The sequence below is a fragment of the Triticum aestivum genome, chromosome 2A, assembly GCF_018294505.1.
Source record: "Triticum aestivum cultivar Chinese Spring chromosome 2A, IWGSC CS RefSeq v2.1, whole genome shotgun sequence".
Lineage (NCBI taxonomy): Eukaryota > Viridiplantae > Streptophyta > Magnoliopsida > Poales > Poaceae > Triticum > Triticum aestivum.
Window position 1 is genome coordinate 141,182,408 of NC_057797.1, and position 16,891 is coordinate 141,199,298.

General features: G+C 46.7%; 1 protein-coding gene across 1 annotated transcript; it reads right to left on the reverse strand.

Moving 5' to 3' along the window:
• Positions 1–673: 673 nt before the first annotated feature.
• On the reverse strand, positions 674–6,659 carry LOC123188027 (uncharacterized hydrolase YugF). The gene is made up of 11 exons (XM_044600057.1): positions 6,354–6,659; positions 6,153–6,250; positions 5,897–5,994; positions 5,742–5,791; positions 5,298–5,393; positions 5,012–5,101; positions 4,641–4,730; positions 4,021–4,116; positions 1,534–1,599; positions 1,258–1,423; positions 674–1,165 (listed from the first exon to the last, which is right to left on the reverse strand). Exons 1-10 carry the CDS (start codon positions 6,564–6,566, stop codon positions 1,259–1,261), a joined length of 1,062 nt encoding a protein of 353 aa, XP_044455992.1. The 5' UTR covers positions 6,567–6,659; the 3' UTR covers positions 674–1,165; position 1,258.
• Positions 6,660–16,891: the final 10,232 nt, after the last annotated feature.

Sequence of the window (16,891 nt, forward strand, 5' to 3'; positions counted from 1 at the left end):
GCCCGACAGATGGCGGGATATATTCGAGACCAACTTTCCGGTCGGTCAAATCTTAGAGTTACTGAAACCAACCACATTTAACTTTGAAGTTCTTCCCAAATAGGCTTCCGAAAGAGAAGATATTCTTTGTTGATATGAGTAGTCTATCATTTCTATTAAGCCAGACTCTCATGGAGACACACGATATGACTACTTCAAACTCACAAGGGATTTCTGGATGTGGAGCATATGTGGGCTCACAATGGAAAGCAAAGAGCTCATTGTTGAGTTGTGAACTTTAAATAAATTATATGTAGAAATACATATTTTTGCTACCAATATTTGTCATTTACTTTCTCCATTTTAGATAAATTAAATGGAATCCATTTTGATAACAAGTATTTCCGGACGGAGAAAGTACATGTGAAATTGACATGTATGATGGACGTGCATATGGATTTATCTGGATTTGAGATATGTAAATACCGGACACGACATATGAGGGGCCGTCCGGATGCATCCACGGACGTGCTGGACCAATATATAGACAGGTGTGCGGTGCACCGGTGCTGAGTTCTCCCGGGTGGGGCGATCGTGGGCAGTGACGATTCGTGGAGCCCGTAGCAGGTGTCCAGCCCACCTCCGGTTTGGAAATGTTCTTTGTTCTTGCGTGGAAATAACGTAGGCCGTAGCAGGTGTCACCGGTTAGCCAGTGGAGAGTGTTATTAGTAGAAATGTCTCAAGTTCGCACGTGGGCGGCCGCAGCTGCATCTGCGGCACGCCAGCCCGAACATACATATGCAGACAGACATACTATATGTGTCGATACAACAACAAGACGGGCATGCTCGATCGAGACCACCGTGACTGTACTGTAACAACCGATACGTACAGTTTTCTAGTGCTAATCTAAACCAGCAACCTAAAGAAGTGGAGCTGACGGAGGAGTAGAGACAGAGACACGTTTGTGCCTCTGCTAGCTGTTCCAAGTTCTCTAGTCTAGTGCAACCTTTTTCTGCCTCTAATCTTGGGGCCTGTACGTACGTTGATCAACTCGGTTGCTCCGAGCCGGTCGAGAACGCAGGCAGGATGTCGCTGGGGCGAGCGTAAACAGCACAAGTGCGCCATGTACAATGTTACCTCGTGCACGCTAGCCTGAGGGATCTGCTCCTCTGTTCACCGGGTCCTGCAGCACATCGGACAGTGCACGTAAGACGTCCGTGGCTCACCGGCAGCAGGACGATGGAGCAGCAGGGCTTTCGGTGAAGAATGGCAGACCTCATGTTGATGACAGGGAAGAAGCCTGGTCCGCCTTGTCCACGCCATCGCCCCCGAGGAAGTCGAGCACATGCTTTGCCGCCTCCCTCGGCTTCTCAACATGGGGAATGTGGCCGCACTGCCCTACCTGCCTTAAAATCGCGCTGGGGAGTTCCTGCTGTAACCGCTGCAGAGCGCCACAACACGTTTAGAGTGGCGTGCATTTGTATCTGGGACATGCATATATCTTGCAAATTAGACCATGCATGGCAGTTTGGCATCATCAGGCAAACTTACATATGCTTGCTTATTGCTAATAATTCCATCATCCTCTCCCCATAAGACCAGGCATTTTTGCTTTACCTGTCCACGAAAACAGGACACTGGTCAGAATTATCATTCGGTTGTACATCCATTTCATTTTTCTTCCGCACCAGATTGTCATATCCAGCAATTCAAATGCTAATAACAGAAGTATAGAGTCTACAATTGATCAGCAGATGAGAATGATGTATCATTACGAATTGGTGTTTATATGTACAAAGCTTCAAGCTAATACAATTGATGATATGGTTGGGGGATGAATTTCATCTCTCCTCTTATCTCAGCAGAAACTGGTGCTCGCTGAGGTAGCTGCAGTGTGTTGGACAATTAGGGAAACACGCAAACCTGTGTATTTTAAACATAAATTTCCTGATGATCCTTTTTCTTAACCCTGAAACTGTAGAATAATTATTCTACGGTATATTTTCATTAACGAAAACACTAACGCTCACACGTGTGGGCGTCTGGCAACTCGCCCACACACATGGATCCTCGTCCAACCAATTCTGCACGAATCTTGGCGCGTTCTAGCAGTTTTTGTGTGCCACGTAGGACTAAGCTGGTGTGTGGGCATTCATCCGGTCGCCCACACGTCCTTTTTCACCACACGGGGGACTGGTGTGTGGGCGTTTAGCAATTCGCCCACACCAGTTTTCACGCACGCAGAGGGGACTGGTGTGTGGGCGTTTATCACTTCGCCCACACGCCCGTCTCCTCGCCCACACCCAAAGCTGGCAGTTGCCATGTGTTTCTGCAGGGTACATGGCAACTGCCCTAGCTTTGCTTGTAAGCAGATGGCAACTCTCTTTTACCCGAGTTGCCATGTGTTTTTGCATGGTACATGGCAACTGCCCTAGCGTGCACGTAAGCAGATGGCAGCTCTTTCTCTTTACATGGCAACTGCCCTAGCGTGCTTGTGAGCACATGGCAACTCTCTCTTTTACCCGAACATGTTTTTTTTTGCCATGACTTTTTTTAGTGCTACACGGCAACTGCCTAATGTTAGTGGGTGGCAACTCCTAAAGTATTGAAATCATGGTAATTGCAGTAGACCAGACCATACATGGCAACTGCAGTTGAGCAACCATGGCAACTGTAGTTGTCCGACATGGCAACCGAAGTTCAGTGACATGGCAACTACAGTTAAACGAACATGGACGAGGGTCTGGACCATGGCAACTGCGGGACGCGCGGTGACTATCACGCGGGCGTGCGGGACCACGAGGTACGAGGCCTGACGTACGGGGCCTGTGGGCGTTATCTATTTCACCCACACACACGCGTGTGAGAGGGATCAAGAGGGGGAAAAAGAGGTGTGTGGGCATTACTTGTTTTGCCCACACGTAGATGTATGGGCTGTTCCTCTTATAGACCACACAAAATGTGTGGGCAGACCCCCTAACGCCCACACGTGTGGCACTTATCGGCGTCCTTCATTAATGTATAACATGTACAAACATAATAAAATACTCCCTCCGATCCATATTACGTGTCTTAGATTTGTCTAAATATGGATGTATCTAACACTAAAACATGTCACATTCGTATCTAGACAAATCTAAGACAAGTAATATAAATCGGAGGGAGTACAAGATCGAATAATATGTACAAACATAAATTTCCTGATGATCTTTGGCTGTCATCTTTAACCTGTGCAGCCACATTGACTCCTGGGCGATGTTGCAGAAAGAACAAGATCGAATAAACATTTAAGAGTGATACTGCTCAAGAAGGTGATCACGCAGGCATATGCACGAATGCATTGATGGGCGCCGGCGACAAGAAGGATCATAGGGTGAAAGTGATGTTTCTACAGCTTTGCTAGAGACCCATTTGCAGATTTGCTGATGCTCTATGTTTTGTAATAACAGGAGATGTTAGTGTTTATTTCTGCTATGGTTAAGTTCTGTAAGACAGTTATACTGTGGCAGTTTCTTTAATGTAAATCAATAGAAGAGCCCGTTGTTTACAAAAAATTGCTATGTTTTACGCAACTGATTCTGCTAGTGCTGAAGGAAGCACATTAAAAGAACCAAAACACTTCAGAAAGTAAAGGAACAATACTGAGAAAAAAGAGAATGTTTCAAAAAATTGAGAAAAAAAGGGAAACTCTGAATCAGCATCGACAGCATTTATTTGGTGTCTTGCATGACCAGTAATCTTCACATCACTGAAGTTTTGTTGCAGCAAACAAGGCTACAGCCTCCAACAGTGGTCATCCGACACATATATTTTAATGATTTTGTAACAAGTTTGTTGTGTGCATATTTGGATGCAGAGACAGGGAGAGTGTTCTCTTCCTTCATCTAAATAAAACGAGAAGGTTACTGACTGATAGGTCCTACGAGCCTAAAGCATCATGAATGATATGAAGACCACGGAATTGGATAAGGAATAAGCAACATTTAGCATATGTGTACAGGGGATAAAATCATAATTTGGATGTTTATAGAAAAGAACCTGCTTTATTTGGTTTATGACATTATAACCTCCAGTAATCATAAAATTAACCGTAGCATCTTCCCACCAAGGAAGCAAGCAGTGTAGACGGCCAATCTGTAACGAATAATAAATTAATAAAAGAAAAAACACATGACTTGAAACCCAAAAATAAAGAGGAAACTAAATGGTTCCAATTGCGCGTGGTGATACCTGCACACTGTTAAAAACAGGATATCAGGTATACCTAAGCAGAATTCGACTGGCAAGAAATATATGATTGGGATGCAAAGTAACCTCTGTAACTAAATATAAGACGTTTTTGCAGTTCAATTACAATACTGCAGCATGAAGCAAAAAAAGGTTTGTATGTTTTTGACACATCAAATGCAGCATGACTGTTAACTTGTTAAGTACTTGCACATTGGGCATTTTTTTGGCATTTTTTGTCTTTTAGCTTACTAATACACAACAACACGCATTTACATGTGTGTTCAAGAAAAAAAGTTTCTTGAAGAATGTTAAGAGGAAACCACATACTAGAAAGGTATGAGTACGCCTCATAAAGTGGAGTTAACTGATAGACCAACAACCAGAATATGATAGTTGTTCCATTCAGTAAGGAATGTACAGATACTTACCTGCACCCAATCAAAGAATCCATCTGGAATTTTATAAAATGCCAAGCGTGTAGCGAATAGTCGTAGAGGAAGACTCTTTAGTACAAAAACCTGGGGAGCAAAAAATTACACTGTATTCCATCCAAAACATATGAACATACCACTGGATCGGTTTGACACAAACAAAAGATAATAATACAATATGAGCATTCTTTAGGACAAGCATAATCATCATAAAGTAAAATAAATATGCATACAGTAAGCATGGGCATCAGGAGTTCAGGACACAAAAACTAAACAGTAACAGGAATAGATATCAACAGAAACAGAATGATTCGACACTGAAATAAAGCTACATTGAAGCAAAGCATGCAGCTCAGAAAAACACTCACCCCAGCATATGGAACAAATTTAGGCATTCTGGTCATATCTTTTGTGCCCTCAGCATATACACTTGCACCGATGAAGATTAATTTTGATACCTGCGATGAAGATGAAGTTGGCTTCTTGTAACAAAGCTTGCGGATTTGTCCAGTTACAGAAAAGTACATACAATTCGCATCAGTGACAGCATTAAAAATATATATCTTTAGTTTTTGGTACTACTCCTACATGCTAGAGCTAGAGACTGCTAGGTAAGAAATGAAGAGGACACAGTATTTCTTAAAATGCTGGTACCGCTTCCGGATAGTTGACTGCGAAATCAATGGCAACAGCAGCACCCAGGCTAGGCCCAACCAGTACCATAGGCCTTTTGATGTAGGACCTCCAGAACTACACAAAGAGGTTGTCAAGATGTAAGGATATTACCACTGTAATCATAAAAACAGTTTTACTACAAAATCATAAAAACTGGTCTTAGAAGACTGTACATATTTAAACAAAGAAAGGCAGACTGAAAACTTGCTTAAAAAAAGCGCAGTAATACATAATCCAGAAACCCAGTCCTTATTTTGGGATAGAAGCTAGTTTTTGTGCAGCTCTGAGCAAGGCTGAAACTTCAGTCACTTATCAAACCCATTCTGAATTAAACAGGGAATCTGCTGGCTAGGAAGTAGGAACTGAACTCATCACATGGAAATTATCTACATGTACACCAGCAGTGGTAGTTAACTTGTATACCTGATAAAGATGCTCGCGCTTAGACACAATATCACACGGTGGCCTTGTTTCTACGGTCCAATCGATCAATATATTAGAAGTGGTCACAATTTGCAGCAGTGGCAAGCACAATTACTGAACCAGTTCCAATGGCATGGAGCGGAGTAGGGGCATACCTAAATTAGAGAAGCCCCATCCAAGAATGTCCACAGCCCAAGTCTCCAGCCCAGCATCCTCCAGCAAAGGGTAGGTGTACCTCCACTCTAAACAAGAACTGCATCCAATACTTTTAGAGTGTCCATACTGCTAAATGCATGGTAAAAGTAGAAGACGACTCTTGTGGCAGCACCCCCATTAACACCGGAATTAGACACTGCAGGTCGAATGGTAAGATGGGCAGCGCCACAGAATTTGGTGTTGCATTGCACGCACCTGTCGAAGCCGTGGAGCAGCACGACCGGATCGGCGCTCTGCTGCTGCTTGAGTGGCCTCACGCAGCTGCTCGGTATCGGGCTCTTGGAGAAGCCGGTCTGGAGTGGGGATCAGTTCAGCAAAAATTCAGCACGGGTGTTACTGCGGCAGATTATTAACATAAGAGCAAAATTACGGCAGTTTGTGGAGAAGCTAGCTCGCCTGGACGGGCACGCGCTCGATTCGCTTGGCGAGGCGGAGGGCGGCGCCGTCGCGGATGCGCTCGACCGCCCTGGGCAGGAACGACGGGAAGTCGTTGCCGGCGGCGGGGGCGGTGGCGCCGACGTCGGCGGAGGCCGCGACCCTGAACCGGGCCCTCCGCGGCGCCGGGGGCGGCAGCGCCGGCGAGGAGGAGAGGGTGAGCAGCGGCGGCATTGGTGGAGTTAGCCGGTTGCCCCGCGCGCTCGTTCTCCGGGTTGAGCTGAGCGGATGTTATGGGGCGCCAAGGGGGCGGTGGGCAGCGGCCTCATGGTGGCCCCCGCCTGGCAGCCTGTGCTGCTGCCGCTACGTCGACGCGCGTCGTGGGCGTGCACAAAAACGGTGGCGCGCAATGGGCCGTCCACCGGCGATCGCGTCCAAGCTTTGCTTCGGCGGAGCAATCAGCCTTGGGCCGTTAACCGTTCTCGGCAAACTCCAAGTGCCGACACGTCGATTCCTGAGCTGAGCTGGGTCCTTCACGGGTGTGACGCGCCGACGAACCCTGTAGCACCGTCGCGACGCGTCTCCAGGCTATGGGCGCGGAAAGTGCCACGCTGCGTGGCGCACAAACATGCACGCATCACGTGGCGGCCGGCGACCACGGCGACCGACGTCCATGTCTGTGGAGTGCAATTTTTTTATTAAATTAATTTACGAATAAATCATTAACAGAAATAAACACGTGCTGATATTGGATCACTAAAGCACATAGTACTACGTTAACAACAGATACATCTACATGTAACATTAGCATGGCTAAAATAGAAATCAATAGAAGCGGGATAAATGAATTATACCCTTCAATCGGCCAAGGAAAGGCCACAGTGGCGGCGGTAGTAGCAGCGGGGGCACCAGCAACCTTCTTCTTGGTTTCAAGCTTCTCAGCGACAGCACTGTCGGCTTCGGTGGACATGATAACGATGAAAACGACGCAAGCATAGATGATGCAACAGATGTGGACGAACGACGGCGAGCAGTCGCATAGGGGACGCTCTCGCAAACCTAATTGCCTCTCTTCTGTACAGGATCTGAAGAGGCGGGGTTTCAAAGGCCTGCTCTTCCATCAAGCGTGTACGCGGTGGATGAGATGAGATCACCAACGGCAGCAGCAGAAAAGAAACGACAGAGGACATGGAGGCAGATGTGATCAATTTTGTGTGACGGCTAGAGTTGGCAGACGCCTCACATATATAGACGCAGCGGTCAAAGACTCTTCGTCATGTACGGTAAATTTAAGCACATAGGTATGAACTTGGTTCGGCTTATTCCCGCGGCGGGACGGGCGGCAGAGGAGGAGCACGTGTGAATCACTTCTCTTTTCAAGTTTTAATAGCATGTGAAAAAAAAATCTTATAAGTAGGTTCAACTCTTCTCCAACTAGCGGTATAAGACTAAACTTCTCACTACATATAGTATCATATAAGCCATATGGGTCCTTAATTTTTTTTCTTTTTTTCGGAAGCCTTTAGAATTTTTTCGAAATTGTTAGATACGCCCTAGGCCCACACTAATATTTCAACGGAGCGTGGGCTACAGTCGCCTGGGCGCGGCCGTCGCGACGTGAGCCCCGGCATCTATGGGCGGTGCGGCCGTCGCGACGTGATCGAGCCCCGGGGTCTCTGGGCGGCGAGTAGCAAACCCGGCACTGTTTCAACCAATGGGACTGCTCGACCTACCAGCATCATTACCGCGAGCAGGCATGCACACGCGCCGAAGAAATACTCCCTCCATCCTAAATTACGTGTCGTAAAAATGGTAGAAATTGATGTATCTACTAACTAAAAATACATCTAAATACATCTGATTCGAACGGAGAGTACTATCGTGAACATGGCCGACGATGCGTACATCCGCGTCTTGGCTTTCAGGACAAGTAATTGGAACGGAGGAGAGTACTATCCTGAACATGGCCGACGCCCGACGATGCGTACATCCGCGTCTTGGCTTCCCACACGTTTGGACTGAGTGATTTGTCGTGGAGCACTGGAACATGGAAAGGAGCCGTATGTTCTTTCTCCACCGTAAACTCAGTGGATGTTTAACGGCAACGCCCGGGTATGTAACGTGGCCGCGTGCGGTACACCGGTGACTGATCAAGTGCGCGCGCTGTGGTATAGCGGCCGGCGCCCTCCACGGCCAAAGTTGCCGGCGCTCTCCACGGCCAAAGTTGCCGGCGCTGGGTGTCGCGCTTCGCATCGGACGGGTGGCCGCGTCACCAAGCTATTTTTTGCTGCCGGCGTCAAAAAATGGTTCAGTCGTGCTTTCAGGAGTTTGTTTTTCGTCAATTTAGGTCGAAATTGACGCCAGCGAACCCAGGTTGAACCCGGCGCACTGGGGACACCGGGAAAAGCGGTTTTAACACGAACGGGAATGGGCCCGCCGAGTCGGTGACACGCCGCTTCGTCGTTCTCATCGCCTCGGTTCCCGCGGGAATCAATACCGCGCCGGTGAGCCTCCATTGATGCCTCACGGGCGGCGCCGCGACGCGTGTCCAGGCCCGCTCCCGCCACGCGTCGCCCGACATGCAGGTTCTCACCGCCCCGCTTCGGCTATAAAAGCCGACCTCCCCGCCGGTGAACACCACAGTCGCCACAACTTGCCTTCTCTCACATCGTCTCCCCACAGAAGCCAACTCTCCCCCTCTTCCCCCGCCAACGAGCAATGGCTGAGCGGTACCTCGGCGACTCCGTGGCGGCGAACGGCTTCGGCCGACGCCATCTCCAAGAGGATGAGGCGCGCCTCCTTTACGAGACCGACTATCTGGCGCCCCCAGACATGCTGGTGTCGGGCTCGTGGAAGTTGAGCGCCGCCGGCGTCCCGGTACCACCGGTGCTCACCGGGGATGAACGGCGGGCCAAGATCGCCTGCATCCGCTCGTCGCTGTCGGAGGTACGCCGCCGACAGCCACACGCTATGGACGATGTACTTCGAGCGCCGCCATGAAGACCAGATTGCCTCCGCCAACGGCATCATATCCCCCGCGGCCGCCTCAACGCCGACGGGCGGCGCAAGTGGTGGGGCGTGCCTGGCCGCACCCTCGAGGCCCTCCTCGACCACATCGAGACCGGCAACACGCTGCACCTCGAGTACCCGCTGCACCCATCATTCTCTCGCCGCCGTGGTAGCTCCTAGACGCCGTGGCGAATGGAGGCAGGGACCTCCTGATCGTCGAGCTCCGGCTCGCCGGCGCTCCGCCCCGTCAATCCGGAGACGCCGCTTGGGCGCCACACCCGTAGCGGCGCCCTCGTCATCAACGAGGGCGACTGATAATCCCCAAGTGTAGGGAATCATCGTAGCAATTCCTAATGGTGGAAGTGATAAGTATGAAGTGTCGAACCCACAAGGAGCTAAAGGTAAGATCAATATTCTCTCAAGCCCTATCTGCCATTGATACGACTCTACGTACACCGAACGTTTGCTTCCAACTAGAAACGAGAAATAAAACTACTTTGTGGGTATAAAGAAGATAACTTTGCATGGTATCGCAGAGATAAAATATAAAAATAGGTGATGTTATCATAAAGTTAGAATATATTAGTAATATTATAAATAGCGAGTGTGGAATAATGATGGATCGTTGTGCGGAATTGTCTTAGGCAATTGTTAACAAGACCGGTGGTCGTCATTGCAATTTCATATGAGGGAGAGGCATAAGCTAACATACTTTCTCTTCTTGGATCATATGCGCTTATGATTGGAACTCTAGCAAGCATCCGCAACTACTAAAGATCATTAAGGTAAAACTCAACCATAGCATTAAAGCATCAAGTCCCCTTTATCCCATACACAACAACCTCCTTACTAGGGTTTATGCTTCTGTCACTCAAGCAACCCACTATAAGCGAATCATGAACGTATTGCAACACCCTACAGCGGGAATCCCTCACGCTTGCGCGACACGGAGGGCACAATAGGACAGCACCAAAATAAAACATACAACTCGTACCAATCTAGATCATCAATCAACCCATAGACAAAGAAAATCTACTCAAAACATCATAGGATGGCAACACATCATTGGATCATAATATGTGGCATAAAGCACCATGTTCAAGTAGGGATTACAGCGGGGTGCGGGAGAGTGGACCGCGTAAAAGAGATGAGGATGGTGATGATGATGATGATGTTGATGAAGACGATCACCGCGGCGATGACTCCCCTTCCGATGGCACTCCGGTGCCACCGAGAGAGAGGAGGAGAGGTTCTCCCCCTTGTGCTTCCTCCTCCATGGCCTTCCCTCTAGATGGGAATAGATTCTCCCTCTGGTCCTTGGTCTTCATGGTGATGATGGCCCCTCCGGGATCCTCCTCCATAGCCTTCGGTTATGATGGCCCCCTCCGGCAGGGTGCTAGAGAGGGCCTAGATTGATTTCTCGTGGCTACAGAGGCTTGTGGCGGAGGAACTTCCAATCTAGGTTATTTTCTGGGGGTTTCTGTATTTATAGGAATTTTTTACGTCGGTTTCACGTCAGGGGGGTCTCCGAGTTGTCGACGAGATAGGGGCCCACGCCCAGAGGGGTGGGGCGCACCCCCACCCTCGTGGACGGCTCAGGACTCTTCTGTCCCAACTCTTTTACTCCGGGGACTTCTTTTGATCCATAAAAAATTATCAAAAATTGGCATATCAATTGGACTCTGTTTGGTATTCCTTTTCTGCAATACTCAAAAATAAGGGGAAAACAGAAATTGACACTGGGCTCTAGGTTAATAGGTTAGTCCCAAAAATCATATAAAATAGCATATAAATGCATATAAAACATCTAAGATGGATAATATAATAGCATGAATACTTCATAAATTATAGATACGTTTCAGCGGCCGCCCTCCCTGTGTTCCTTCCGCCTAGTTCGGCCGAAGACCGAGCTGGGGTTGCTCCCCATGAAGCCGGAGCACACGGAGATGGCCGTCGACGACGAGACTGCCCTCAAGTGGGCGAAGGCGGACTACGTCCGTGAGCAGGTGGCACGCCAGCGTCGGGCGTACACGAAGATCAAGGCCCGGCACCGCGGACGCGAGGAAGGCGGCGGCGTCATCTTTGACAGCGACGAGGAGGACGAGTCCGGACCGTCAAACCCCCAGCGCGTCGAAGACCCTGGTCAGGGGTGCAGTAGGTGTGGCGGCGGCTCCGCCAGGGCGCACGGCGGCGATGACGGCGACTACACCCAATTCTACATGCTCCTTGGCATGTAGAAGGCGGGCGACGGCCGCGACGTAGTAGGGCTAGGCGTAGTTTGTATGTTTCTCCACTTTTGTACAAATTTCAATGAAAAATCACCGAGTTTGTGCCAGATTCACCGAGTTTGTATTAGATCGCCGAGTTTGCGTGATTTTTGGGGGCGACCTGGGGGCGACGACTGGGAACGCAATCGCCCCCAGACCAAAAGCAAATGCCGGTTCGGCCCCAGACGGTGCTTTCCGACGTCCTGGAGGGCCAAACATCTACAGATGCTCTAACAAGCCAACAGGTGAGGTGAGCGCTAATTTATCTGTGGTGAACGAGCAAGCACCGTCGATGGACAAGAGGAAAAAAAAGAGAAATCGAATATCCATTGATGAGCCTGGGCTTATCCGCATCCAGTGAATAGTAAATTTAAAAAATACTTAAAAATTGCAAAAGATCATTCTTATTTCATGAAATATGCTTCAGTGCGTGAGGTACGTGCCAATTTTCAGCATGCTCGACATCTGAGTAGCTCTTAACAACAACAACAACAACAACAACAACAACAACAACAACAACAACAACAACACCTTTAGTTCCAAACAAGTTAGGGTAGGCTAGAGGTGAGACCCACAAGTCTCGTGACAACTCATAGTTCTGACACATGGATAGCAAACTTCCACGCACCCTTGTCCATAGCTAGTTCTTTGGTGATACTTCAATCTTTCAGATTTCTCTTAACAGACTCCTCTCATGTCAAATTTGGTCTACCCCGACTTCTTTTGAGATTCTCCACACGCTTTAGCTGTCCGCCATCTGCTGGAGCTTCTGGAGGCCTACGCTGACTTTGCCCAAACCATCTTAGACGATGTTGGACAAACTTCTCTTCAATTGGTGCTACCCCAACTCCATCTCGTATATCATCATTCCGAACTCGATCCTTCCTTGTGTGGCCACACATCAATCTCAACATATGCATCTCCGCATCTGGGTAACTCTCAGCAAAAACAAATTGGTCTGAACAATACATGAAGTATATTATTTCGCAAGCCCCAAATCTTTGTTGCCAAAAAAATCACTTTTTATTTTATAGATCATGGCGGAGCAGATGAGCTCGAAAGCCAAATCGCCGCTCTCGAGAATAATATAGTAGTTTATTGTGGTAAAAAAGGAGTATAAGACGTTGAAGAGAAGAAAGAAAAATGGATGAGTAGAGGCGGGTATGGTCTGGACTGCCCGCAGAGTTGGAGAAGAAGGTTGACGGGTGCGACTAGGAGCCTTTCTCATTTTACTTTATTTTGTTGGGATTTGTTCATTTTTACTCTCAGTGCCAGCGGCATCCCCCATTTATCCTCCTCCTATGTTCGGCCCAAATTTTCATACTTTTCATTGTTTCAACTTAATTTGCATATTCAAAAGACAAATTTTAAATACACAGTCCAAATCTATAAATACATAATTTAAGCAATAATTATTCAGATGCATGAGTAAAAGAAACAAATGACATATGATTCTATTGATTTTCATGATTTATTCACAAATGCTTCACAAGGCCATTAAGAAGTTGTTGACGCACTTCTTGACCTCAAAGTTGTCAATTAATGCTTCTCGAGAAAAGAAAAATGAACCTGCGCTGCCTCTTATTGAGGGAGATGAATTTGTTCTTCCTGGTTTTCAAAATTAACATTATGTACACCATCATTCCCTTCATTCACAATCATGTTGTATCACATGGCAGGTCGTCACCTCCCATAATGTCTCGAGATCTCACATATTTGCAGCTCCATGAATAATAGCCCAACGAGGTAGGAGCACTCCAGATACCCTCCCCATGTCCTTGATATGATCTTCTTGCATTTGGCCAAAGGGAGCTTTTTTGTTACCTTGTGGCATGGAGATAGTCGTCACTCTTTGAGAATAGATTAACATAGGCAAGGAGCACCCCCATGGCATAGTCATGCCCATTAACGGTATAATTGCACCATCCTTGGTGAGGACTTCCTCGACTCCTCGGCTTCTACATCTTCGACCACACACCCCTTCGCACATCCACCTCAGATTATACTTCCTCCATGCCCTCTCCATTCAGGTGCTCTATCAGTGGGAGCTCTCCACCAGTGTCTCTTCTCTTAGGACCTCTTTATCGATGCCACAATCAACGGCTTAGGCTTTCTCAATGTATGGCATGGCCCATCGTTTTTTCCTTTTTGCTATGATCCATATGCAATGTAGTGTATTATTGTCTACAGTTTCTACGCACTCTAATATATGAACAATTTGTACATCAACCTACTAATTTTAAAATTAGAAAATACAACCGACAATTCATACTAGACATTGTGATGCTATATGCTTGCGGAATTGACCCGGTCTTCATGTTAGGAAAGGATAACTTGCTTTGCTGCAAGGAAGCAAATGCCAACAACACACACTGATGTGTTCACTTTTCAAAATGAACTCAACCAACCAAAAAGTCGATGGACGTCTCAATTTCCACTAAAAGTGACGTTTTTTTGATTCCTACAAACACAAGGGATTTCAACAACTAAGGTGGAATGATGTCCAAATCCTATGAGCTCAGATCCTAGGATAGGATGAAAGCTCGGCTAGTTTCTTTTCAAATCAAGTCTACCTGTGAAGATTGCATCCCCTTATTTATAATCTCTAGTTTTAGCCACACAGAATGGCCTAAACTCATATGGATACTCGTAATTGGGTGAACATAGGACAAGTCATGCGTTCCTTTAGCACACAAGCCTCGGGTGCCTTCAACTCATGGCTCCTCGGATAATTTAGCCTCACTAAGTGAACCTTTGACAAGTCATGAGTGCCTTTAACATGCAATTAGGAAAAATTCTAAATTCCTTCAATCACCCATCTTGGCACTCATCATATCATTTCTTTCATGACATCAGGTTCTGTTTGGCACGAGCTTTTGTAATTGGTCATATCCGAGTTGGTGATGCAAGATGCAGCATTAAGGAGATCATCAGGGTTGTTCTACATTGGAGTTACTTAGGTTTAAAATGGATAAAGTCACCATGATTGCCAGTTTGCCACATGTTGACAATGAAGATTGCTTTTATGAGTTCACATGGCATCATCTAGGTTTGCTAGGGGTACTTTTTCTAACCATGAACAAGGAGGTTATTATATAGTTTACACTATAGATTAACATATTGTAAGCTATTTTCTTCTCAAACTCCTAGACACCAAACGATTTTACATGTATATGCATGTCTAGCTATGCTTTATATGCATGCATTTTTCACAAACTTCCATACTCTTAATTTTTTTCCTACTTAGTATAACATAATCATACGGTATGATGAAAAAATATTTTTTACGCAAGCTTCTTTGCTTATGTGTCGCTCTCAGGGGCGAAAACGCCCCCAAGCCCTAGCCGTTGACCCCTCCCTACTCCACCACCACACCAGCGACTATGACGACGAAGCCCCGCCCCTAAAGTCAGGTGCACTCAACCTCCACTCGTGGATCCGCGCTACTCCAGGTCCACCCCCTTCCCCCTCCTCCGCCATACATGTTGACGGTGGCTACCTCATGGTGCGACATCGACCTCTCCAGCTCCCGATATGCGCAGAAAGAGCGCTCCCCTCCTGCCACTTCGTGCCTTTGTGCAGTGCACGACCTACGGGTCAAACTCGCCCCATGTCATCCATGATACATCTATAACGTATCTATAATTTTTGATTGTTTCGTGCTATTATATTATCAATATTGGATACTTTATATGGAATTTTATATCATTTTGAGGGACTAACCTATTAACTCAGTGTCTAGTGTCAGTTGTTGTTTTTCTGCTTGTTTTTGGTTTCCAGGAAATCTATACCAAACGGAGTCCAAATATAAAACTTTCTAATCTTTTTTGCGGTGTGTTTGTTGGGATCTGATGAATTGTGGGTTTATGACCAGGTTATTATTGAAAGTAATCAAGCATTTTCTGAAGTTTATTATGCATGATTGTTATAGCTTTGTATTTCTCTTCGATCTATCCATTTGGTTTGGCCAACTAGATTGATTTATCTTCAGCGGGAGAGGTGCTTTGTAGTGGGTTGAATCTTGCGGTGTCCTCATCCAGTGACAGTAGGGGTAGCGAGGCACGTATTTATATTGTTGCCGCTAAGGGTAAAACGACGGGGTTTAATCATATTGTTTGGTTTTGTTCTGTCTCCATCATGGCATCTTTCTTAAAGCGTTACTCTGTTTGTCATGAACTTAATACCATAGATGCAGGCAGGAGTCGGTCGATTGGTGGACTAATAGTAGTAGATGCAGAATCATTCTGGTCTACTTTTAACAAACGTGATGCCTATATACATGATCATTGCCATGAATATCATCGTAACTATGCGCTTTTCTATCAATTGCCCAATAGTATTTTATTAACCCAGTGTATGCTATGTTTCGAGAGAGAAGCCTCTAGTGAAAACCATGGCCTCTGGGTCTACTTTAATCATATTACCAAAACCAAAAATACCTTGCTGCAAGTTTACTCTTTTTACTTTACTTTTCAATTTATATATCTATCACTATCAGATTTAATCCTTGTCGTGGTTCTAAGTCTGACAGTAAAGTAGGGGTAGGGATGTAGAGGCAAGGTCCTAGCTACGATGAGATTGCGCACACAAGATGTACGAGTTCAGACCCTTCGCGGTGGAAGTAACAACCCTACGTCTCGGTGCCCGGAGGCTCTGTCGATTGGATTATGCGTGAAGTTACAGGGGGTGCGAACCCTTATGCCAGAGGAGGGGGTGGCTTATATAGAGTGCGCCAGGACCCCAGCCATCCCACGTTACCCCAGGTTCAATGTACGTAAAGGTGACGCGTTACTGGTAATGCCAGTAATTAAGTCATATAACTGATCATAAATGTTGCGGAGTGAATGCCTGAACGTTGCTTATTCGGGGTGACTTTAGACCTTCTACACTCCGAGTGGTTCTTGTACGGTCGAGTGATGATATACCAGTCGAATGGAATTGGGATATCCGAGTGGAGACGTTGGTCGAGTGTTCATGTATTGAGGTGATTCCAGTCAGTAGAATCTGCTGTCCTTTGATTATCTTTGACTGCAGGGCAGCATCCTTGGGAGGGGTGCCTAGATCAGCTCTATTGCCCTACCCTAGGTACACGCCATCATCATTAGCCCCAGAATGGTTTTTGGTTCGAGTGGAAAATGGAGTTGACAATGGTTCTGACCCAACCTTTATGTTGCAGAAGCATATGACTGGATTGGTGAACCATGCAACAGCTCCGACTTTGTTTTCAGTCGCCTTGAGCCATTCAAAAGTTGTCGAGTGAAGTTTCTGCTGATGAGTTTCGAC

Bases quoted from the DNA above. Each gene is read 5' to 3' on its own strand.
- LOC123188027 (XM_044600057.1), bottom strand. From the start codon at position 6,566: ATGCCGCCGCTGCTCACCCTCTCCTCCTCGCCGGCGCTGCCGCCCCCG. The intron at 5,102-5,297 runs GTACCAGCATTT...TCTTCATCGCAG, and splicing joins CAGTCAACTATCCGGAAGCG to GTATCAAAATTAATCTTCAT. The intron at 1,600-4,020 runs GTTCTTTTCTAT...TTTCGTGGACAG, and splicing joins TCATAAACCAAATAAAGCAG to GTAAAGCAAAAATGCCTGGT.